Source organism: Cnephaeus nilssonii, assembly GCF_951640355.1.
Source record: "Cnephaeus nilssonii genome assembly, chromosome: 9".
Lineage (NCBI taxonomy): Eukaryota > Metazoa > Chordata > Mammalia > Chiroptera > Vespertilionidae > Cnephaeus > Cnephaeus nilssonii.
Genome location: NC_137080.1, coordinates 11768804 through 11794662, shown reverse-complemented (window position 1 = coordinate 11794662; position 25859 = coordinate 11768804). Strand labels below are relative to the sequence as shown.

The following is a 25859-nucleotide window of genomic DNA, read 5'->3' as shown; positions in this document are numbered from 1 at the left end:
CCACAATATAACAGGAAGTTGAATTTTTTTTTTAAAGAAATGAAATTTGTTTTTAAGTGTAGTCCATATAACTAAAGAGAGTGATAAGTAATAGAAATGTGCATTACAGTTACTTTTTGGTAATATTTTTTATTTATTAATGGATTTGCATATGGCATAATGGGAAAAATTATGTTTTTGAAAAAGCTTTTTGACTGGTTACCAATTTATTATATTGTTAACTTACATAAGAAGAAATTTTCCTCATGCTTCCTGGAGGAGGTGTCTAACCACTAAGACTGGAGAAAAAGAAACCTCGACTTAAATCTCATCTCAGTCCATTTTCAGGTGTATGACCTTACCAAGATACTTAAACTCTTTGTAACTCATCTACAAAAAAAGTGGTAATAGCTACCTCATAGGACTTTGTGAGGGTCAAAGAAGTAAAGCAAACAGCACATGCTTAACCCATAGTATGCACTCCATAATTGAAAGCTATTATTGTGATTCTAGGTATCTGTCCCCCCAGTTTTATTTTATTAAATATATTTTTATTGATTTTTTACAGAGAGGAAGGAAGAGGGAGAGTTAGAAACATCAATGAGAGAGAAACATCGATCAGCTGCCTCCTGCATACTTCCTACTGGGGATGTGCCCGCAACCAAGGTACATGCCCTTGACCAGAATCGAACCTGGGACCCTTCAGTCCGTAGGCCCTATCCACGGAGCCAAACCGGTTAGGGCTTTCCCCCCAATTTTAAATTATTTACCTCAAATTCCTGAAAATGCACTGCTAAGTTATATTATGTACAGAGAAAGTGGCTGGGAAATTGGTAGCTGTCGTAATGATGTTCTTGCAAACACTAAAGATGAAACTAACGTTTAATTTGGAGGGTGATGGAGAAAGATACACATTTTAGTTTTATATTATCTCTGCGTATTAAACGGTATGAAGGCTCAAGGCAAGGATCTCAGGGTTCCTTTTGCTTAGCTTAACATCTGCGGAAGCCACAGGACTTTCTTGACCAATGCTAACCAGTCTGCCATGCAGTACCCAGAGAGCAGACTGAAGCGACCATCTTTCCTTCTCCGTTGGCATCGAGTTGACAAGGGGAACACGGTGCAGGCTTTGATGGTGATTAGCGGGAAGAGTGGACCGTGAAGGGATCACAGAAGGGTCTGCAGTCAGCCAGGAAAATGTTCCCCTTAGGCAATTTGGAAGAGACAGTTCCTACCAGCCCACTCCATTCAGACGGCTCTTCCTTTGCTTTCCAAGACTGGGCTCCGCTTGAAGGGGAAGGGGGTTGAACATGCGTAGGAGGGGCGGTCAAGACCAGTCGCTAAAGGCTCCTGCAAAATTCAAATTAAAGTTGTAGCTCGGAGGGTTAGACTCACTGGCCGGCGAGTTCTGCTTGAGGGAGGATCGTGTCTCATTTATCTTTGTGTCCCCAATGCCTCACCATGGTTCTGCGCTCAATATATGTATGGATACGTGGCTCGTTATGATTTTGTTTTTCTGAAATGTCATGTGTAAGGGACACGGGCACCATTTTTGAAATAAATACACTTTTTTTAAAAGTAGTTGCTTTGGAAACGATGGCCTGGGGGAGTCATAAGGAATACCAAGTGCCAAGCACTGAAGCTCAGCATTTTACCTTATTCCTGAGAGAAGTGCATTTTGGAAACTGAGGCTTCGAGGTTAGAGAATACCACTGAGATGGCACCGCTCCTACGTGGCAAGGTTTGAGACTGGAACCCAGGTCCGCCTCTTAACCGCAAGGCAAGTCTCGTGTGAATTCAGCCAATCCTGGTCAGCCGCGGCCCTTCAACGTGCAGACTGCACCCGGAATCGAGGGCCTGGTTTCCCAAGAAGAGCCGGCGGGTCCGGCCACCGCACCCTCCACAGGAACTGGGTGTTCAAGGTACAACGTGGCCACTGCGCATGCTCAGAGCGCCCTCCTTCTCGCTCACCTCCGGGCCCCGAGACGTCACGGCCGCCTCCGTCCTGGGCCAGTGCAGGACGGCCCCGCCCACTGCGAAGTCACCCGAGCCGAAGCCGGTCCTCTCTGAGACGTGGACACCCTGCCCTTCCTCGGGCCTTTCCAATTTGGAAGCCAACACCACGCGCCCGTTTCCCCGGCCTTCCGGCAGGAGTTTGCCAGTAGTCAAAATGGCCGCCGACGGCCGGCCCGCCGGCGGAGACTTTTCATAGGCCCAGGTCAGTCCTAGTCCCGCCCACGTCGCTCCGCTGGCGGCGTCCGCCTGCGCATGCGCAGCCCGGGCTGGCGGGGACGTGGGACGGCGGGTCCTTCCGTGTGCCGCCGCCGCTGCCCCAGCCGCCCGCGTCTGCCGCTCGGCGCTGCGTCGCCGGCGTTAGCCCCGCGAGGGGTCGGGCGGAGCGTGCGCGCGCGGGGTCCCCGCAGCCCCAGCAGTTCCTCTCGCGCGCGGTGGGCGACTGGGGTCCGCAGCAGTCGGGGGGGAGGCCCTAGGCGGCGCCATGTCGGCGGGCGGACCGTGCCCGGCTGGAGCCGGAGGGGGGCCCGGGGGCGCCTCTTGCGCCGTGGGGGTCTCCCCCGGTGGGGTGTCCATGTTCCGGTGGTTGGAGGTGCTGGAGAAGGAGTTCGACAAGGCTTTCGTGGATGTGGACCTGCTCCTGGGGGAGATCGATCCGGACCAGGCGGACATCACTTACGAGGGGCGACAGAAGATGACCAGCCTGAGCTCCTGCTTCGCGCAGCTGTGCCACAAAGTCCAGACTGTGTCCCAGATCAACCACAAGCTAGAGGTGAGCTTGGGGCGCTGGAGGGGTGGGGTGGCATGCAACCCCAGTCCTCGGGTCCCATGCAAGGCCTCTGGGAGACGACTGGAAGACTGCCCGCTGGGGTCCCGGGGCCTCCAGGGCCAGGGGGAGTGGGTGTGTGTGTGTGTGTGTGTGTGTGTGCATGAAGGAAAGGAGCGAGGTGAGGTGGGACTGGAAAAAGGGGTGTAGGTCCACGTGTGGGTCTCCGGGGGGCCATCCCCCACCTCCCTGCTCGGTGAGGAGGAACTCCTTCCACCAGTCTGCTCGTTCACCCTACATTCACCCCAGGCTGAAGCTGAAGGATGGTCTGTCATTAGAGTACCTCCGCCCACCTTTTAACGTGTGAGTGTTTACATCTACCTTCATAGGGACAAACTCGGTTTGTATTTCACCAGACAAACACAGTCCTGGTGATTTTTTAACAATTTCAGGTCCATGTCTACTGTTGCACACGGACATACTATCTCCTGCATGCATGAACTATTTAGGGGAATTTGATCAAAGCTCTTAGGAAAATTTAGTGGGATAAGCACGATAGTATCAATGTCCTTCTCTGTTTACAGTCCTAAAGCCTCTTATGTATATTGATTAATCTCATTCTCACAGCAGCCCTGTGGGACAGGTTTAGTGTTGTTATTCCCATTTTACAGGGATTAAGTAAGGGGCTGGGTCGATAGCTGGAAGGGAGAGTGTGGCATTCAAGGGAGGGTTAAAATGAAGAAAAAAAAACAACAAACGTGAACATATTTATAAGCCAATGAGAACCATATAGTTCAGGGGGAAAGGTGGATAGTCTAGAGAAAAAGAGGTATATTGGTATTAATAAGGTCCCTGAATGAAGATGAGATCCTAAATACATGTAGATTGAATGGTCTTGTCTTGTAAGGGCAGCTGTTGTACTAGAGAGAAAGGAGAGATGATAAGAGCAGGTGGGAGGTTGAGGGGGGGTTTGTGTGGTGATTTCTTTAGTCTCTGTAAAATAGGAGCCCAGGACAACTAAAAGTGGGTGAAAGTGAGAGCTTGAGGAGAGGGAAAAGATCTGAAATAGTTAAGATTTCGTTGAGTGGGAGAGGCAGTTGGTCAGAGAAACAGGACTGCCAGGCAATGTTGAGGACGTGTTTGGCTTTGGCATCTCATTGTACAACCAGTCTGCCTTGTTGTGTGACTTTCTCCAGCAATACTTAATTTGTTTAGTAACAGGCACAGTAATGAGAGTAATAATTGAGTTCATCCAGTGCTGTAGCAAGAAGTTTGCTGTATGGACAAGATTGTTATTGAAATGAAAATGGAATGAAGGAGATAATCTTCCATTAAAGAATTAGAAACAGGGTTTGATAATTAATGTAGATGCAGAGGATGAGGAAGAGGAAGGTTAGGGATGACACCACGTTTCCGTTTGGGAAACGTATTGGTTGATGCCTATAGTGGGTTCAGTATTGTCTCCCCAAATTTATGTCCACCTAGAACCTCAGAATGTGTCCTCATTTGGAAATAGGGTCTTTGCAGATGTAATTAATATAAATGGGGAGATGAGATCATAGCAGATTAGCATGGGCCCTAAATTCAAAGAAAGTGTCCTGATCAGAGACACTTAGAGGCACAGGGAAAAGGCTATGTGAAGATGGAATCAGAGTTTGGAGTGATCGGTCTACAAGCCAAGAAATGCCAATGCTTGCTGGCAACCGCCAGAAGCTAGGAGAGAGGCCTGGGACAGTTTCTCCTTCAGGGTCTCCAGAAGAAACCAACCCTGTCAGCACCTTGATTTTGGGCTTCTGGCATCCTGAACTGTGAGAGATAAATTTTTGTTCATTTAAGCCACCCAGTTGGTGGTGATTTGTTATGAGAGCTCTAGGAGACTTACGCAATTCACTGAAGTAATGGCATTACATACCATTTACCAGAAGGAGCAGGTCTGGCAGAAAGATAAGGTGAATTTAGGAGATTGTGCAGGTCCCTATCTTTCCTAACAGTCCCTATCCTTTCTTGTATATTCCTAACAGTCCTTATCCTTTCTTGTATATTCCTAACAGTCCCTATCCTTTCTTGTATATTCCTAACAGTCTCTATCTTTTCTTGTATATTCCTAACAGTCCCTATCTTTTCTTGTATATTCCTAACAGTCCCTATCCTTTCTTATATATTTCTAACAGTCTCCTAATTGCTTCTTACTCCCTTCAAACCATCTGTTATCAAAATCATTCTGAAATGTTTCATTTAAAAAAAGGCAGCTCTGATTCTGTCACTCTTCTTTTTTACCTCCCTATTCCTTCTTGGCTAAAACTCAAACTCTAGCATGGTAATCAATGCCCAGTCTGTCTGTCCTTATTTTTTGTCACCCCTTCTTAGCTTCTTTTGCCTCAAACTGGTCTATTGGCAGTTCTGTAAATAGGCCTTGCTCTTCTGTGGCATTTCTCCTTTGGCATAGGCTCTTGTGTATAATGCTTTCTCTGTCCCCTTTGTCTACAGTGTCAAACACCCACTCATCTTTCAAGATACCACTTACATCACCATCTCTGAAGGCTTTTCTCACCCATCTCTCTGCCTATAGGAAGAGGCTGTCCTAACACCTTGAACTCACTTTGACTGTTAGATTTGTTACCTTGTGCTCACTGTAATAGTGCTTACCACATCTCTCTAGTTCTAGAGAAGGTAAGCTCTTTGAGGATCAGGATCGTGTTCAGGTGAAATAACCTGAACTATCAAATGCTTTGTGAAGATGACTTTAAGGGGGTAACATATCTGGTTTTTAAGAGCTGTTTGTGTTTTTCTCTATAGTGCTCCCAGACCATATTGAGTAGTGAGTAATTCCTTTGAATATGGTTATTAGGTTAACTTACATATAGATTACAGAATTGATGTTTTGCCCCTTTTAAAATTAAAAAATTGAAACGCACATTAGACACACTCCTTTCTGACCTACCTATATCCCTGTCTCACCTGCTAGGGGTTTTCATATCTCAGACCTTTCCTCTTCCTACTCCATGTATTAGCTGATTCCCATTCAACACTCAGGTAAACTTTTTCTCCTTTGTGGCTGACCCCCTTCACTTCTTTTTTAATTGCCACATCACACATGCCTCTGTAATAGTGCTTATGACACTCTACATCATAATTGGAAATATATATTTTTAATTCTTTCTACTAGACAGTGAAAGTCTTAGGGCGGAATTCCTGTCTTACTCAGATCTTTTTGTCTCTAGATCCTGGCACACAGTGTATACTCAATAAGTGTTTATTTGAATGAATAAGTTATTTGAAACACTTCTAGTGTTCTGCCATGAGTCCTCAAAGATTACCAATAATCTTTGGTAAGAGCTGGGATAATGTTTGTCTTGTTGATTCTGTTATCTATAGTTTCTAATAGTGCCTGCTACATTATTGAATCTGCAGGTTCATTTATTCCCTTGGTATGTAACTTACAAGGATATGCCTTGTAAGTTAATATTTCATGGTATTCCATTTTCAGAAAAATTTGAAACTGTGACTAAAAATCAATTTAAACATCATTATATAAGAATATTGAGTATAGATTTATTGTACATGTGACATTTCTAAAATGTTGGGTAGCACTCCTGGGAATATATCCGAAGAAACTAGAAACACCAATCAGAAAGGATATATGCACCCCTGTGTTCATAGCAGCACAATTTACAATAGCTAAGATTTGGAAACAGCCTAGGTGCCCGTCAGCAGATGACTGGATCAGAAAACTGTGGTACATCTACACAATGGAATACTATGCTGCCATAAAAAAGAAGGAATTCTCATCATTTGCAGCAACCTGGATGGAATTGGAGAATATTATACTAAGTGAAATAAGCCAGTCAATGAAAGAAAAATACCACATGATCTCACTCATTTATGGATAATAAAGAACATTATAAACTGATGAACAAAAAGATAGATACAGAGACAGTAAAGCAACAAACAGACTTTCAAATTACAGGGGGAAAGTTAGGGAGAGGTGGGGGAGATAAGAAATCAAACGAAGGACTTGTATGCATGCATATAAGCATAAACAATGGACGCAAAACTCGGGGGTGAGGGCATGTATGGGTGTGGGGTGGGGGGGAATGGTAAGATGTACACATATAATACCTCAATAAAAAAACAAAATAAATAAATAAATAAATAAAATGTTGGGTAGGTTGATTCTTCTCACCCCACCTTCAGTTTGATTGATCATAGAGGAACTGAGTTATTTAACATCAAAATGAAAACAGAAAACATATTGTTTGGAACTTCATTTTGAGGTTAATATCAAAGTACTGTAAAAAATACATCACAGATTTATCTATGTCTCCATCTCAGATCCCCCAATCCTAGTTCATTCATGTTGTCTCTCATATTACACACAGCTGCATTTTTTTAAAACGTAACATTTTTTAATTATACTTTGAATAAAATTCAGACTCCTTATTATGGCTGACAAGCTCTGTATGATCTGACCTGGATAAATATCCAATCACACATCTTACTATTCTTCCCTCTTATTCTATACTAGAGGCCCGGTGCATGAAATTCATGCACTCGGTGGGGTGTGGGGGGGGGGGTCCCCTCAGCCCGGCCTGCGCCCTCTCAGGGGATGTCCGACTGACAGCTTAGGCCCGCTTACCGCGGGCAGTCGGACATCCTTAGTGCTTCTGCGGAGGTGGGAGAGGCTCCTACCACCGCCGCTGCGCTTGCCAGCCGTGAGCCCAGCTTCTGGCTGAGCAGTGTTCCCTCTGTGGGAGTGCACTGACCACCAGGGGGGCAGCTCCTACATTGAGCATCTGCCCCTGGTGGTCGTTCGGTCTATTTGCATATTAGCCTTTTATTATATAGGATGGTCTAGTGACATGGGCCTCGTTTCAGAAGCTCTTAGGCAATAGTTCTCAAACTTTTTGGTCTCAGGACCCCTTTACCTACTAATGTAGGTTATAGGTACAGGTATTTATTGTATTAGAAATTAAAACTGAGAAAATATTAAATATTTACTATATCAGTAAAACAGCAATAATAAACCATTACATGTTAATATAAATATCATTTTTAATGGAAAATAAGTATATAGTAAAAAATTAGAAAATAGCATTGTTTTACATTTTTTAAATTTTTAAAAAATATCTGGCTTAATAGAACACAGCTGGATTCTCACATCTGCTTCTATATTCAAACAGTTGTGGTATGCGGCTTCAGTATAGTATAGGAAGAAAATTTGACCTCACAGAAGTATGTAGTTGGATAGGAAAGGAATATTTTCATAGCCTTTTCGGATAATTGTGGATTTTCTTATTTGATAGTAAAAGGTAGTTTCTTTTCTTTCTTTTTTTTTTTTTTTAAATATATTTTATTGATTTTCCACAGAGAGGAAGAGAGAGGGACAGAGTTAGAAACATTGATGAGAGAGAAACATCGATCAGCCGCCTCCTGCACACCCCCCACTGGGGATGTGCCCGCAACCAAGGTACATGCCCCTGACCGGAATCGAACCTGGGACCCTTGAGTCCGCAGGCCGACGCTCTATCCACTGAGCCAAACCGGTTTCGGCAAAAAAGGTAGTTTCTTAAGGTTAGTTACAATGTAGAGTCTGAAACTCTATCCATGAACTTTCCATACACTGTTGCAGTAAAGTAGTATGACATTGGTTTATGTAATCTTTGAATGTATATTTTATTAAGGCATTATTTTAGCATCCTGCATTGGTCATTTTGAAAATATTGGTTCACTGAGTTAGGCAGATCTTCCAAATGTTGGCATATCTCATTATGCAATATAAAAAAAAAAAATCACATTTGTTAATACCGTATTTTCCGGCGTATAAGACCCCCGACTTTTGAGAAGATTTTCCTGGGTTAAAAAGTCGTCTTACAGGCCGGAAAATACGGTACATATAACAGCATTATGTGTGCCAGGCACTGTTTTGAACATATTCAGATTTTAATTGCCTTAGTCCTCACTATAATCCTCTGAGAGACATCATTTTCGTACAGAGAAGGAAACGGAAGCACAGAGAGGTTAGGTAACTTGTCCAAAGACATTACAGAGCCAGGAATATATGTAATTACAAACTGTAATAAACTGTATGACAGAAAGTAAACAAAGAGAATTAGTGGGGTGGGAGTATATGGCTAGCCATCTGGGAAGTGTTTTGGTTATTATCACAGCAGCAGTTCTCATAGATCTGTGGGATCTTTTCAGAAGACCCACAAGGTCAAACTGTTCTCAGAATAATAAAATATATTGCCCTTTTCACTGTGTTGACATTTGTACTGAAGGTGCAAAAGCAATGATAAACCAAATGCTGCCATTTTAGTACAAGTCCATGCAGTGCACCAGACTGTACCAATAGTCACTGTACTCTTCACTACTATGAAGTTGCAGTTTTAAAAAAGTCCACTTAAGAATATCTTTGATGAAGCAGTAAAAATTATTGATTTTTAAAAATCTTGACTCTTGAGTACAAATCTTTTTAATATTCAGAGTGATGAAATGGGAAGTATGCATAAAGTTTATCTGCTAAATATCAAACTACGTTATCTCAAGGAAGTTACACAACTGTTTGAGTTGCAAAGCTGAACTTTTTTTTGTGGGACACTATTTTTATCTGAAAGAAGAACAAATTATGGTTGTTAACACGTTATCGTTTTATTGCTAGCTTTACCCAGTGGCCATATAAGTTTCTATTGAACGAGTACAAAAAAAAGTTTTACATAAATGTTAAAGGCACGCTTTAAAATTAAATACCCATTGCATTTTGAAGTTATTTATTACATGTTCTTACAATCTAACATCTTTTTAAAAGTATGATACTTTGTAAAACACTGTGTAATATGAAGCGAGAATTCTTGTGATCGGTCTGCAATGTGTTAAGATTAATATACTTAGCAGACACATTCTTGAGAATAAATAAATTTGTTATTTCAAGGAAAACAACTGACAGCATTTGTTGCCAATGAAAAGAATTTATGCTTTTAAGTGAAAAATAGAATTGTGAAAAGTGAAAACCTGAATCCATTATGAACATTTAAAGATTTTTCTGATGAGAAAAATACCGTATTTTCCGGCGTATAAGACCCCCGACTTTTGAGATTTTCCTGGGTTAAAAAGTCGTCTTATACGCCAGAAAATACGGTATTCCATTTATTACCCTAGGAGCTGCCTCCTGTTCCGGGCTCCTCTACACTTTGCAGGGCAGGATCCACATTTGTTTTGTCTACCAGCATATCCCTAAAACCTAGCCCAGTGCTTGGCATATACTAGTATTGGATGCTTAATAAATTCTTGTTGAATGAGTGTGGGAGACTGAAAGTAAAAATATGTTTGCTTGTCTTGAACTGCAGAACAGTTTGGGGAGAAATAATGACAGATGGAAATAGTGATCATTATGCTTGGATAGAGAAATGGAAGCAAATAGGTGTTTTCTTACAGAACTTTCATAAGGCAAATGAGCAGATTGTCAAGAGCTGACTTGTAATAAGGAGGAATATGATTTCCTACCTTGAGGGATGGCAGGGGTTTTCATATTTGACCTTTGAATATATTTTCTGTTTGGTCACATTCTTTGTTTTGAAATAGGAATCATTGGTTTCCTAAAATATTGGATAATAGGAGCAACGTTAACCACCTCAGACATGGAGAAAAGAGAAAGTAGAGGAAGATTCTTTATAAAAGGAGTGGGTTAAAGTAGATGAGCCCTAAGACTTTGTTCTGCTATTTTGAAGGAGTAAAAGAAAAGAAAGGGATCAAAATGCTTTTATTAGTTACCCTAGAGGCCCAGTGCACGAGATTCGTGCACTGGAGGGAGAGGGGGGGTCCCTCAGCCTAGCTTCTGCCCTCTCACAGTCTGGGAGCCCTTGGGGGATGTCTGACTGACCAGGGAGCAGGCCTAAGCCAACAGTCAGACATCCTTAGTGCTGCCAAAGAGGCTGGAGAGGCTCCCGCCATTGCCGCTGCGCTCGCTAGCTGTGAGCCCGGCTTCTGGCTGAGCAGCACTTCCCCTGTGGGAGTGCACTGACCACCAAGAGGCAGCTCCTGTGTTGAGTGTCTGCCCCCTGGTGGTCAGTGCGCATCATAGTGACCAGTCATTCTGCCTTTTGGTCAATTTGCATATTAGCCTTTTTTTTATTATTGATTTTTTTACAGAGAGGAAGAGAGAGGGATAGAGAGTTAGAAACATCGACGAGAGAGAAACATCGATCAGCTGCCTCTTGCACACCCCCTACTGGGGATGTGCCCGCAACCAAGGTACATGCCCTTGACTGGGATTGAACCTGGGACCCTTGAGTCTGCAGGCCAACGCTCTATCCACTGAGCCAAACCATTTTCGGCTAGCCTTTTATTATTTAGGATTATTGCCTTGGATTTTTGTCACAGGAGAAAAGGCTGTGCCATTTAGTAGGATTTTTTTAAAAATTGATTTTAGAGAAAGGAAGAGAGAGAGGGAGAGAAACATGGATTTGCTGCCTTCCACAGGGGATTGAACCACAACCTGGGCATGTGCACATTGAACCCGCCACTTTTGGTGTACAGGACGATGCTCCAGCCACCTGAGCTACACCAGCAGGGCATAATATTTACATCTTTATCAACAGCTTTCTATGATGTGTTTCATTACAGTTAAACTGCTAGTGGGATCAACTGTTTTCTTTGTAATTCTTAAACAAGTTGGAGGAATGTGTGCTTTTATGTGCATGTGTGTCCATGTGTGTCTGGGTATCTTCATGCCTGTGCATGTGTACAAGTTCATGTGTGTGTGTGTGTGTGTGTGTGTGTGCACGCGCGCGCGCGTGCGAGCGCACATGTGTGGAGTAGGGTGTGTGTGCATTGTGTGGGGCTGTTTCTCAGAGCTGTGACTAGTTCTGAGATTTGGTAATGTGCTCTCACGTGGATTGCTTCCTTACCATTTTCCCTATTAACTCTCAGAATGACAAAGATGTCAGGAGGTTTGAGTTTTGGCCCATTGGGGCACCTCAATCTCTTTGGGCCTCAGTTGCCAATAATTGGCAATGTTATCCATAAGAGTGCTAAAGAAATTTTAAAAAAAAGCTTATGTTTAGATTAGAATGAAAACAGTACAGTTCTTGTATATTTTTCAAAGATTATATAGACAGAGGATTAAGGTCTAGCAAAGTGAAACAATAGGAAACTGAATAAAAAATTACTTTGATTTTGGTGCCACAGAGTGGAATCCAGTGGTTAAGAATTGTATTAGAAAGGAATTATCTTGGTGGAAAAGTTTGGATATTTTGACAGATAAGAATGACAGATAATGTATGATGCATATACCTATCATATGGAAAGTAGATTACTTGCTTTGTGGTAGTTTTGAATATTGTTAGTAATACATATGTATTGTAGCTATAGAAACATTTTTTTCTTATGGTTAATTGCTTAACACTCCCGCTACCTTGCCCTGGGAGTAAGAATTGGGTTCAAAGTGCTGTTTTGCCACTGACAGATTGGGTAGCCCTAGAAATAAAAACAGCTTTGATGGGCCTTGGCTTTATTATCTCAATATTAATTTTCATAACCATAGATTTTATATTCTCTAAGATTTCTTTAAATTCTAAAATTCTGTGACATAAGGAGGGTAACCATTAAGTAAAAATATGAAACTTTTAGCCATTAAGTAAAAATATGAAACTTTGCATCTTTTATGTAGTAGGCACTGGTTGTAGTAGGCACATACTTACCAATGACTAACTTTTCTTAGCAGCTACAGTGCTTATATTATAGACGAGAGGCCCAGTACATGACATTCATGCACGGGGGCGGGGGGGGGGGGTGCAGGGGGGGAGTCTCTCAGCCTGGCCTGTGCCCTCTCACAGTCCGGGAACCCGAGGGGTCCTTAGCGCTGCCTCAGAGGTGGGAGAGGCTCCCGCCACTGCTGCTGCGCTTGCCAGCCATGAGCCCGGCTTCTGGCTGAGTGGTGCTCCCCTGTGGGAGCGCACTGACCACCAGGGGGCAGCTCCGGCATTGAGCATCTACCCCTTGGTGGTCAGTGTGCGTGATAGCAACTGGTCGTTCTGCCGTTTGGTCAATTTGCATATTAGCCTTTTATTATATAGGACTAGAGGCCCGATGCATGAAATTCGTGCAAGGGGCTTGGCCCTCACAGCCCTGGCCAGCCCTCCCAGCCTCGGCCGGCCCTCGCAGCCCTGGCTGACCCTGCCAGCCCCAGCTGGCCCTCGCAGCTCTGGCTGCCTCAGCCGGCCCTCGCAGCCTTGGCCAGCCCTCGCAGCTCTGGCTGCCTCAGCCGGCCCTCACAGCCTTGGCCAGCCCTCACAGCCCCTCGAAGCCCCGGCTTTGTCTGGAAGGACATCTGGAAGGTTGTTCGGCTGTTTGGTCTATTTAGCATATTAGCTCTTTATTATATAGGATAAGAAGAGTTATTTACTAGTGAATATTATTAAATTTAGAGTAAATTCTAAACACTTGTCTTGTTCCTGGAAAATAAAATTGGGCTTTGAGTTTTGATACCTGCGTTCTCTCTTTGCATCTTTTATGTAGTAGGCACTGGTTGGTACCGTTGGGATATCCTATATAATAAAAGGCTAATATGCAAATCGACCAAATGGCAGAACGATCGGTCGCTATGACGCACACTGACCCACTCCCCGTGGGCCTAAGCCATCAGTCGGGCATCCCTTGAGGGCTCCTGGACTGCGAGAGGGCACAGGCTGGGCTGAGGGACCCCCGAGTGCACGAATTTCGTGCACTGGGCCTCTAGTAGAGATATATTCCTCTGGTCTCTGTACTCAGAATTTACCTGAATTGCTTCTAATTTCTCTATGCCTCTGCTAGTCTTCCCATTTCTAGATTAATTACTTCTATTTTGTCCTTGTTGTCTTTTTCTTTCAAAGCCCTTCTAAACTCTGTCCTCACTAACCTTCTTAAAGCCTTCCTTTACTTTGAATGCCTTGGGACCAGACCAATTCTAAATATATCTGTAGCTTGCCACATTTTTCTTATTTAGTGTGCATGCATATTTATCACCTCTGTTGATAAGAAAGGTTCTCAAGGGCATAAATAATTATAATTTTAAAAGTATTTTTCACAGTTTTTTTTTCTCATTGTGCTGACATAATCTGGGCCCCTAGATGCTTTATAAAATCATGTTAAATAGAAAACTAAGGTCTTGCCTTGATTTTAATCTATTGGTTAGTGGGGAAGACCAAACACACATAAAGGACATATTCTATGCACTATTGCAAAGCAATGAATATATTGTGAAAAATGAAAAACTTCAGATTAAGTGGATTAGTGGTTCTGATGAGGTGTTCTGCTGTGTTGTAACAGTTAACTGTAGCTTATAGTTAATTCTGATCCTAAGACCCACTGTAGCCTCAGTAACTCACACTTCAGCATCTAAAGTACTAGATAGTGGTTGGGCTGATTTGGGCTAGTGTTCTTCGGGGTGAGGACAAAGCACCACTTACGGGATTCTCCTCTAAGACACTGTTAGTATTAGTTCACCACTAAAGCGCATATTGTCTCTGCAGGATGGTGAACCATCCCATACTGTATATTTTCATAAACCTTGTAGATAAAGGTGAAACAGTGAAAGCCTTAAAGTAAACAAAGTAAAATGAAGTAGCATTCTGTGTTATTAGAAGACTAGCGTTCCCGTTGCAGGAAGAATCCTGCAATAGGGTTTCCTGCTGCACTCTACCCCGCCCCGCCTGCTCTCCTTCCTTCTTCCCCTCCCCGCCTTCTCCGTCAGCCCGCCTGCTTTTCTCCCTTCTCCCCTGGCCCTGCCTTGGCTCCTCCCTTCTCCCCCGCCCTGCCTCCGCTCCTCCCTTCTCCTCCCCCCGGCTTGCTTGCTTCTCCGCAGCTTTGCTCCCTTCTGCAGCTCTTGGCTTCTTTCTACGCTGTCTTGGTATGCAAATTAACCACTGTCTTGGTTGGGGTAATTTGCATACTCGTCCTGATTGGTTGGTGGGCGTGGCTTGGCTGGTGGGCATGGCTTGGGCGTAGTGAAGGTGCGGTCAATTTGCATATTTGTCTATTATTAGGTAGGACTAGTTGACCTGCACACAAATCTGTGCGCCAGTAGCTCTCTGTGGGGCCTGGCCGCTCCACGCCCACTGCCCCAAGGCTCTTCGCAGCCCAGAGGCCCATCCACGCCCCGGCCTGGCCAGAGGCCCAGCTGCACCTGGGCGCAGAACATTTGCCTCGTCGCCTCGGCGACAAAGCAAGCATTTTGCCAGGCCACTCATGCTGCCCACTCTCAGCGGCCGCCGCCCCCTCCCCCCTTTGTCCCCCCTTCCAGGACTGGGGACTCCGGCAGGGCTGAGAGGACTGGGCGCCGCCATCTTTGTGATGGAATGATGGTTAATTTGCATATTACCCTTTTATTAGATAGGATACTATTTGTGATATAGTTCTCTTGTCACTCAAATATCTTGCACTATTGACTTTCTGTCAGTGTACCTGGATGTTCTATAGCTCAGATACTGGTCTTCTAGTGTTCATCTATTCATTTCAAAGACAGTCTTTCTATTTCATTCTTAAATAATAATAATTAGAGCCAAAATAAAGAAAATGAAGCATACTTAATGTTCGTTATTATTGTTTTATAAGGCACAGTTGGTGGATCTGAAATCTGAACTGACAGAGACCCAAGCGGAGAAAGTTGTACTGGAGAAAGAAGTACATGATCAGCTTTTACAATTGCACTCTGTTCAGCTTCAGCTTCATGCTAAAACTGGTCAAAGTGTCGACTCTGGTACTATTAAAGCAAAACTGGTAAGTAGTTTATAGGGTAACCTATACTCATATGCATTTTAGAGGATGTAGGGAATAATTTTTAGTGAGGCTTTTTAATTATAAAAGGTAATATGTGTGCATTGTGGCAATTTTAGAAAATACAGGAAATGTAAAGATCAGTGCAATCATTCAAAAATCTCATCCCCAGAAAAGATCAGTGATAATATCAATAACCAATGGGTACTTAGAATAGTGTTTTTCCTATTTAAAAATATCTGTATAAATATATTTAAAATATTTGGGATTATAGCATATAAACAATTTTTTTACTCTAATGTTCAGCATTAAGTTCAGAAATCCCAAGTAACATTGGGATTATTCTTGAATAGTATAAATTATTTATTCTTGAATAGTACATATTATTTTCTCTCAATTAAAGAAGCTCTGAGACAGGCAGTGTAGACCTGATATGGCAGCTCCACAGATATCAGGGATCCGGCTTCCTTTTGTTACTATGCTCTGTCATTTTTAGCTCATGATTTCTATCCTCAGGATTTGTTTAGGTCTGCATTCCAGAGTCTAGGGAAGGGCAAAAGGATGATGCCCAGCTGTATTAGCCTTCTTTCAAGAACTTTTCATGAACTCCTCAACGGTTTTTGCCAGTCAGTTTGGCCATCTCATTGGCTATCCTCAGCTGCTTATCAGTCTCTTAGTGGGTCACGTGGCCACCCCCATTTAAATTAGAGTTCTGTTAATAATGACGAAGGGGAAAATGGATTGGGTGCCAGCCAATGGCACATGTTTTGTTTTGCTCTAAATATATTGTAGACATTTTCCCTGCCACTTGAAAACTTTTATTTTGCATAATGTTTCATTGTGCAAATTTTCCATCATTAGCCATTGCCCTCTTCATCAGTATAGGCTGTTTAGGTAAATATTTTTTAAGTCTAATTTCAGCTTAATTCATGTCTTGAGTATATATTATGTGCCAGACACTTTATTAACTGCAGGGCACATAGTTAATGATGACAGTAAAATACATTTTTAGGTTTTACTTGTTTTTAGTTAATTCTGTTTGGTTGGTTAATTAGTTTTTAATACGGATATGTTAGAATTTATTTAAATGAATATTTATATTCTCCCCAAATAATTTTAAATTCTGAAATTTTATGAATGTAAGTTATTAGTGTTTTATTTAACTGACACGAATCAGATAACAGCTTCTTTGGAATAGATAATATTAACATTGAGAAAACAACGTGCATTTTCACTAGGAAGGAATTTACATTAAGTTTTAACATTAGATTGAACTATAGGCTGCTGTAGTGGAACAACACTGAACCAGGTGTGGTGACTAATGTTGATAAAACAAAAAATTTTAATTTAATACTATACAGTTACTATTTTATTGCTTATGGATTTGCACATATATTTGTCCTAACGAATTTTACCCAAATGTTATTCAACATATGGAAATTTTCCTTGTAGTGATTATACCACTAGATAAATTCATTTGCTTGATGTTTTTCTAATTATAAAACTTTTTTCTTATATCTTAAGTCTGTCCCCTCTGTGGAGGAGCTGGTAAGTATGTTGTTTCTGGCTTGCTTTAAAATGTCACGCTTAAGTGTTCTTAGTGTTTTCTTTGCACATTGTATTTGAAAATGATGTTGGTGGTATTTTTAAATGCGCTCGCACCTGACAAGTTCGGTGGACGGCCCATTGCTCTTTTCTCACTAATGTTGTGACAGATTTTTCTTGTGTTTGTAATTTGTAGCCATTATTTGCAGAGCTCATCAATTTTTAACAACTTCTCAGCCTGGTAACTTGCTCACACTTGTACTCCAAAAGAGCAATTGGTTTTCCCATTGAGTGTTTTGAAAATATTAAATAGGCCCAGCTTCCCTCTTTGCTGTTTGAATTTATTCCCAGAGAAAGAATGTGCATGTTGGTTTCTTATTCATCCACTGCATGTGTTGTAGCAGTCTTCGGAATAATTGTGTGGCTTTACTGAATTTTAGAACCCTTTACCAGAAATCATTTTAGAAGATAACAATATATAAATTCTTAATATTTTTCACACTACCCCAACCTAATCAGGTTCCAGTTTGTCATATGGCTTCCCTTTTTTTGAAGAATACTGTTTGGCTATCTAAATACAAAATGAACTTCTTGATTATTATCTAACTAGAGGCCCGATGCACCATATTTGTGCAAGGGGCTCAGCCCTCATAGCTGCAGCGGCTGCCCTCAGCTCTCACAGCCCCTGCTTCGTCTGGTAGGTCGTTCAGCTTTCCGGTCTAATTAGCATATTATGCTTTTGTTATTATAGATGATAATAACAAATTTGTTAACTAAAAAAATTTAGGCTTTTTTTGTTTTGTTTTAAATCTAGAAGTGATCAAGTTCAGTTTTCTCAGTCCTTTTTTTACTTGTATCTTTTAATTTCAGGCCTTAGAGTTTGTCAGATTCATTAGGGGTTTGAATCATTAAAGCAAAGCAGTGGCTTATTATGTTTCTTAGATTTCATAAATTTTGTGTAAATAGCTCATTAAAGTAATTGTAAGTAGGTAATTCTCAATGTAAAGTTTATTTAGCCAGTAAACCAAAGAATTCTTGATCTTTAGGAATTCTTTTTCTGAAACAAATAGCATTAACCCTCAATAAATGTCATTAAAAAGTCTTGTTAATGTAATCTAAACCATGGTTTCTTGTAGAACTGATACCTTCTCTTTTGAGGAATAGGTTCTGAAATAAATAGACATATTAATAATTCGAAAGTTGTTTAAAATGGAGGATTATCAGTTGTGCAAATTTTTTAAAACAATATCTAAAAATTATATTCTACTCGTTATTTTTTTAAACAGAAGTTGTAAAAGCCTGCAGATTAATTTCTTTCTGCTTATCCACATACATAACAAATACTTTTAATCATAGAAGTTGTCATTTATTTTAGCTTTGTATAATTTTTTTGTTAAGATTGTGGTACTCACTGCCTTATATTTGAATATATTATCTATTGGTATTAAATATAGCAAATGCTGATGTACTGTAGTCAAAACAGTAGACCAAATTAGTACCATAATATATTCCATGAATTGCTAAAAATTTGTTTAAATATTTCAGCTTCTTAATGTCCAGAATAAAAAGAAATAATTATAATCAGTGCCCAAACAGTAGAAACTATCATTTGCCATTTGCTCAAGATAAACCAAGTTTCCTGGTGCTATAGTAAATCTTTTACGTCTCATAAAGGGGACTTGGCAGTATAGTGACGTGCCTTCCACATCTTATTAACAGATATAACCATATTTTCACAGGCTTTATGAGTTCTATAAATTAGTGAGGCAGAAAAAGCAATTTTGTAAATCAGTAAAAGCAGTTCTACTCAGGATAGATGGAAGGTTGCAGTGTTTAGGGTTTTTTGTTTGCTTGATCCAAAAATAACACTTAAAATATCTATCAGAGCTCTATCAACTCTCAGAAGGGTTTTGTTTGTGTGTGTGTGTGAATTTGAATTTGACTGCCTTCAGGCAGGATTTTGTACCTTCAGTTTTCTACTCTCCTAAGTTATCTTGTACCTGCCTCTGCTCTGTGCTTGGATCCTGAGGGTATTTACATTTGTACATACTGTACTTCCTACTTTTAAGGTAAATTGAACATTATTTCTCACATGTAAGCTTATGATAAAAATTTGGTGGTGAAGGTCTTGAGGTTTTATCCTCTGGCTAACACCTATAAATTCACACATATGGACTATCTACTCGTGGAACATAGGATGACATCTTTTTGTGAGAGCTAAAAATGGATGTGCATCCTTCCATTAGGATATGGAAGTGAAGCCAGTATTTTCCTCAGAAAACAGTTCTTCATTCACTTTAACATATGGACAAATGAATGATCTAGGGCCCCAAAATCAGTGATAATTTACACCGTAGATATGCTTATTTTTAATGTGTAAATGTCTTCATGCAGTTGTTACCAACATTTCTCCATGGCCATAAAATGTTTCCTTTTATTTAGAATATCTGTTTTAATTTTAGCATTGTAAGCTTTTCGTAGTCTTCTAAGATAGATAATTATAGAGCATATCTCTATGTAACTGGATGATTTTGACTAGCTTTATAGAATTATTGCATTAAAGTTAATTGGATATTTGGGCACAACCACCAGAATGACTATTTTATTGTAGTCTAGTTTCTTAAGTAGTTTTTCGAAAATAGCGAGCAGATTCAGTTATTCATTGAAGCCACTTCTATTACTATGTGATAACATGAGCATAAAGAATACTACTTCTCAGCCCTGCCCGGGTAGCTCAGTTGGTTAGAGTGTTGTCCCAATACTCCTGGCCATGGCACATACAAGAAGCAACCAGTGAATGCATACAGAAATGGAACATCAAATCTCTCTCTCTCTCTCTCTCTCTCTCTCTCTCTCTCTCTCTCTCTCTTCCCTCCTTCCCTCTCTTCCTCCCTTCCTCTCTCTCCCTTCCTCTCTCTCTCTCTCTAAAAAAAAAAGAAAACATTAAAAAAAGAAAAAAGAATACTATGTCTCTTAGTATTCTCACTAGAAGTGATTCCAACACCTCTGGTACTAGTTAAAAAGAACTGGATCCAAATCTTTGTGTTCTTATTTTATAGAAATGAAGTAGTAATTTTTATCACATGCTTTCATTGTTGTCATTTAGACTGTGTGCTTTTGTGTATTTTAAGGAATATGCTCTACTGTAGAGTCTTCAAAGTATTTTCATTGCATTATGTTTGTTTTTTAATTACAATAGGAGAGAGAGCTTGAAGCAAACAAAAAAGAAAAAATGAAAGAAGCTCAACTTGAAGCTGAAGTAAAGTTGCTGAGAAAAGAGAATGAAGCCCTTCGTAGACATATAGCTGTTCTCCAGGCTGAAGTTTATGGGGCAAGACTGGCTGCCAAGTACTTAGACAAGGAACTGGCAGGAAGGTGTGTAAAAAGATGGGTGCCCTTGTATCCGTAGGTGACAAATGGATATTTAATGAGGTTGACTTTTACCTGTATGGTAAATGAAACATTAGTCTTTACCCTAAGAGTTGTTTTATAGAGTTATTTTATAGTTGGTTATAGCTTACTATTGTTAACTTAATATTGTTAGCCTTATATATTGCAGATTTATTCAGTATTTTTGGTTTACACACACACACACACAGATAGTAATTTACTGTTAAATGTGAACAATTCTACAGCTGCACTTTTCAGTCCTTATTTGCCTTGACACATGACAGATAATGTTCACATGTGTAGCACACCTTCCATAAGGAATTATTTCTGTGATCACTGAAGCCTGATCTTTTTTACCCCTCAAAAATATCTATGATAATAAAAGTGTAATATGCTAATTAGACCACACGTCCTTCTGGACAAAGCTGGGGCTGCGAGGGAAGCCCGGGTCCCGGGTGCCAGAGGGAAGCCGGTACTGGCAGCGGGTGGAAGGAAGGCCTACTCTAGCATGAATTTCGTGCATCAGGCCTCTAGTGTTGAAATAACAGTGATATTATCACAATGAATTATTGACAAACTTTGGTGATTAATTTATTATTAGTACTAAATAATTTTCCACTCATTGTCTTAATGTCACATTAGAACTGATGTGGAGCAAATAAAAATAACAATATTGAAGTGCACATTTTCTAATAACTTAGCACATTTAAAATAGTCATTTTGTTTAAAAAGAAATTGTTACAAGAAATGTTTCAGTATAGTTAGCCTCATCTGAAGACTAGTATTCAATAGTATCTGAGTTCGATGACCTATCTTAATTGTATGCAAGACGTGAAATACATGTTAATTGACATTAGTCTCATAAATTGTTTCTTAAATGTATTTAAATTAAGCATATGGTCTTTTATTTTTTTAACTGGTTTTCCCTTAAAGACACAGTTCTTTTCAGTTTTCATATCCTTATAAATCAGAGACATTGGGAGGTTCCTGAGTATTATCTTTATTACTTAGATCTTTGCAAAAGCTACTTACGTTCAGTAATTCTTCTGAATTCTCTCTGTAGTATGCACAATGAAAAACTAACTGAATTAACTCTTTTTGGCAATATGAAGGGTCCAACAAATACAATTATTAGGGCGGGATATGAAGGGACCTGCTCATGATAAGCTTTGGAACCAACTGGAAGCTGAAATACATTTGCATCGTCACAAAACTGTCATCAGAGCCTGTAGAGGACGTAATGACCTAAAACGACCAATGCAGGCACCACCGGGCCACGTAGGTTTGCTTTGCTACTTCTTTCCTCTCAGCCTCTTCCTTCTTTATTTAATCAGAAGCCCTTTTCATTTTTGTATTCTAATAGTATTTAAAACTGTAATTTAAAAAGTGAAAGTGGGATTAACCTTATTTAAAAGAGATACATATTTAAAGTTTCAATAACCCATAGCTCTTTATAGACTTATTAGTACCCTGAAAATGATATATCTGAAGATAGTGAACTATTGCTAGTACTTTGGCTCATATTCTCCAATTTTCCTGGATCATGATTAGCATGAATTTGTTTTAAATTCATTTTAAGCATAGCAGAGAGTGTGTAGTCATATTGATAAATTGGTAAATGTTTTTGGGTAGTTTTTTAAGAGAATTTTTGGTAACTTGATTCAAATGTAGGTTCTGAACTAATGTTTACACCTGTTCTTAAATTAAGATGGAATTTGACATCTGTGTCTGTGTCTAATTGTCTGCTTTCTTAGTCATCATATACGGGAGTATTTCTTTTTATCTGGATAAATCTTTATCAAATTTCATTACAACAGCTGTCTAATAATACAAACCTTAATATAATAAGAGCATATCAAACTTCTACTCAGTGACCCACATATCTTAGCATCAGATAAAGCGTGGCTTTAATAATGCAAAGAGTATTGTAAGAAGAATTGATATGTACATGGAATTGGTGGAGAGGAGAGGAGATAGCAATAAATACTTATGCCATTGTCTTCTCTGGGACATAGTTGGTCCCCATTATATTCCAAGCAGCTGCCAGATGACAAATTATTTTATGCTAAATAAAGGAGTTTGAATTTGAACCTGATAATCATGGGATTTTTAAATAAAATAGTGGGTTTAATAAGATTTAACATTTTTTGACAGTTACTTTGGTATAGTGAAGAAGATGTATTGGAAGATATATTGGAAGAGGGTCTAATTGGAGGTGAGGAGATATATTAGAAAGATACTATGCTAATCTGAGGAGACAGTGATGAGAGCAGGGCAAGTGCATTTGGGAGGAAAGACAGGTTTGACAGAATCAAGGGGACTTGGTTTTGGTTAAGTAGGTGAGTGAGAAGGAAGACACTACGTTTTTTATTTGGGCAGCTGAGTGATTTGATGCCATTGATTTATAAACCAAATAGAGGAAAAGGAAGGTTTTGGGGAAACCAGATCAATCTTAGACATGTAGTGTATGAAGTGCCAGTGGACAGCCCAGCTATGTACAACTGGGTGTATTACTGGGATTCAGGAGAGAGGTCTTGTGTTGAAAAATATTAGACAAATCATCTATCTATTTATAATTGAAACTATGAAATTGATTAAGTCACCCAGGGAAAGTATATTTAAGGAAAAAGAATAGAAGGGCAAGAATGGAAAGAATCTTTTATGGAGGGAGGCAAGGGAATTGATTACTAAAGGAAGGAGCCTGAGGTGGACTTTGTCAGACACAGGCCATCTAGGAAAGTGGTGCAATAGAAACCAAGGGAGAGAGGGTTTCAAGGAGGGGTTAGCGAACAGTACCAACTTTCTGAAGGTTCAAATTGAGTGGTGACTAAAAAGTGTTTGTTGGATATAGCCATATTGGTTACCGAGTACTGCAGAGAAGACAATTTAGTGGAGCAGGTGGGGGCAAAATCCTAATTGCAGTGGTTGGAGAATGAATATGGGAGGCAAGCAAGTAGATATGGTGAGGATTAACTTTTTGAAAGTCAAGGAAAGATGGAGGAGGAGGAGGATAGTAACTAAAGGCCATAGTAAGTGATTGAAGGGTTTTATTTTGTTTTGTGTTTGTACATGGTCAGTATTTTAAAGCTGGAAGAGGCTTGGAATTTTAGTTTATATGCTGAATAGGGAAGGAGCTTAGTAGAGACGGAAAGAGAAAAGGTATCAGAGAAGAAATTATTCATGGAGCAAGGTCCTCTATTTAAAAGGTAGACTCCAGAGCTCAAAGGAATGAGAAAATAATGAACGATCCAGTTGGTAATTTGTTTTTCATTTCTACAATCAGATAAAATAGATATAGATCTTTACCATATTTTCCAGTGAGGATAAACAATTACCCATTTTTATTTCTTGAAGATATTTGTTCATCAATTAATTCCTGACAATATTTTTTTTAATAACGTCTTTCAGTTTAAAAAGAGATTTATCAGTATTTTAAAGAATTTGACGAAAGGATGAGAAAGTCATCTATACATTCTACTATATTAACAGGAAAACTATTTTCACTTTTCCATTTTATCTATAATTACTTTCTTAACACATACTATGTATCCATTGCAGGAAATTAATAAAGATTTCTTTATTTAATAAAAGCAAGTTATATGGCATGGATTTACCCTATTTGGTATATTATTTAAATAATACAAATTTTTCTTCTTTCCTTCTTTCCCCCCAATAAGGATCAAGACTCTTTAAAGAAGAGCCAAGGTGTTGGTCCAATTAGAAAAGTTCTCCTCCTTAAGGAAGATTATGAAGGCCTTGGCATTTCAATTACAGTAAGAAGTAGTGCTTCCAGTCTTCTTTTCTACAGTTACCTAGTATAATCATGCCCCTTAGGACATTGGCAATCATTGAAACAAAGCATTCTGCATATATTTCTAAGTAACTGGATTTATCCCCATGGGCACTCTTTTTATGTAAACTTTTTTTTTGTATGTATGTAAATCTTGCTAATAACTGTTACATATAACTTGAATAAACAGAGTTAAACGTTTTTATTATGACCTGGCATAGTTCTGTATCCTATTCTGTGATGCCTTTAAGAGCCTTTGGGAATGGATATGTCTATTCTGTGTTAAATGGCTCCAGATTGTATTATTTTTTTTCTCTAGAGTATATGTTACCTTCCTCTTGCTTAATTTCTTAGTTGTCAGATTTGACTGGCTCTTGGGTCTAGTCTTCCTTTTTAAATCTGATGCCTTTATAAAGAGTTGTCTTGGGCAACATTCCTGAGAGCAATCTATTATCAAATACATATATTTGGAGTCATTTTGCTGTTGCTTAGTACTTTGTTCCAGGTGAATGAATGAGGTGGTTTTACTCTAATTTTCACTTGGCAACACTTAGGTACTGCATAAGTTCATTTTAGTTCTGGTATTGCTTAATGAAGGAATGTTTTTTATAATGAAAAATTATAAAAAATTTTATGATACAAGCTGGAAAGTGATATATACCAAATACTGCATTCCATTAATTCTGTGTTGCATATTTTTTCACATTTAACATCTCTGAAATTGAGATCCATCTTATGAGCTTACAATTGTTTTTATGGTACATAAAAGAATGGTTTATGTTACCAGTGAGTGATTTAGATCTGATAAAATTGAATAGTGCTATAGACTACTAATACATAAAGTATTCCTATTTGTGTTTAAAGTAGTTTAGTTGATTGTAGTTGTTTGCGGGGAGGGGGGGAAGCTCTGTAAGATGCTTTTTAGGAAAGCACATGTGTGTTATTGTTTTACTAAGAGGTAACCCTTTGAAACTCATAATGATTTATTTATCATTAAGCAGCAAACAAGATTTTACTCAGCATTTATAGAATCAGTATAGGTGCTTATGAAACATATTGTAAGAAAATATTATATTTCTAGAATAGTCTGTGCCTATACAAAGAGTAAACTAATTTATTGCCTTTGTTTTGTTTTTTTTGTTAGGGTGGGAAAGAACATGGTGTTCCAATTCTCATTTCTGAGATCCAGCCAGGGCAACCTGCTGATAGATGTGGAGGACTACACGTTGGAGATGCTATTTTGGCTGTTAACGGAGTTAACTTAAGGGATACAAAGCATAAAGAAGCTGTAACTATTCTTTCCCAGCAAGTAAGTTCCCTTTATGAAATTAAAATAGAATCTATCAATTGGTTCTTTTTTAATCTGTTGAGTATTTTCTACTTCCCTAGGAGGTTACTCAAGTAGTAAAGTGCTTCTGTATAGATTGCGGGTTTTTTGGGGGGATAGGGGCTTTTATAGAAGACATTCAGCCAGATTTTCTGAAAAAGGAGATTTTATTTGTTCTTTCCACAGTTGTGTTACTCTGAGCAAGTTAAATCTTCTGTGCTGCAGTGCCCTCCTATGAGAACTGTAAGGATTCAGTATATTAATCTACCTAATAAAAGAGTAATATGCTAATTGACAGTACC

General features: G+C 39.7%; 1 protein-coding gene across 1 annotated transcript in view; it reads left to right on the top strand.

Annotated features, from left to right (window-relative positions):
* Positions 1 to 2255: 2255 nt before the first annotated feature.
* Positions 2256 to 25859, top strand: part of GOPC (golgi associated PDZ and coiled-coil motif containing) — a 29951-nt gene continuing 6347 nt past the window's right edge. The window contains exons 1-6 of the mRNA XM_079780239.1: positions 2256 to 2764; positions 15344 to 15508; positions 20250 to 20425; positions 21553 to 21718; positions 24118 to 24213; positions 25375 to 25539. Coding sequence (XP_079636365.1) covers positions 2477 to 2764; positions 15344 to 15508; positions 20250 to 20425; positions 21553 to 21718; positions 24118 to 24213; positions 25375 to 25539 — 1056 coding nt within the window. The 5' untranslated portion in view covers positions 2256 to 2476. The remainder of the gene's footprint in view (positions 2765 to 15343; positions 15509 to 20249; positions 20426 to 21552; positions 21719 to 24117; positions 24214 to 25374; positions 25540 to 25859) is intronic.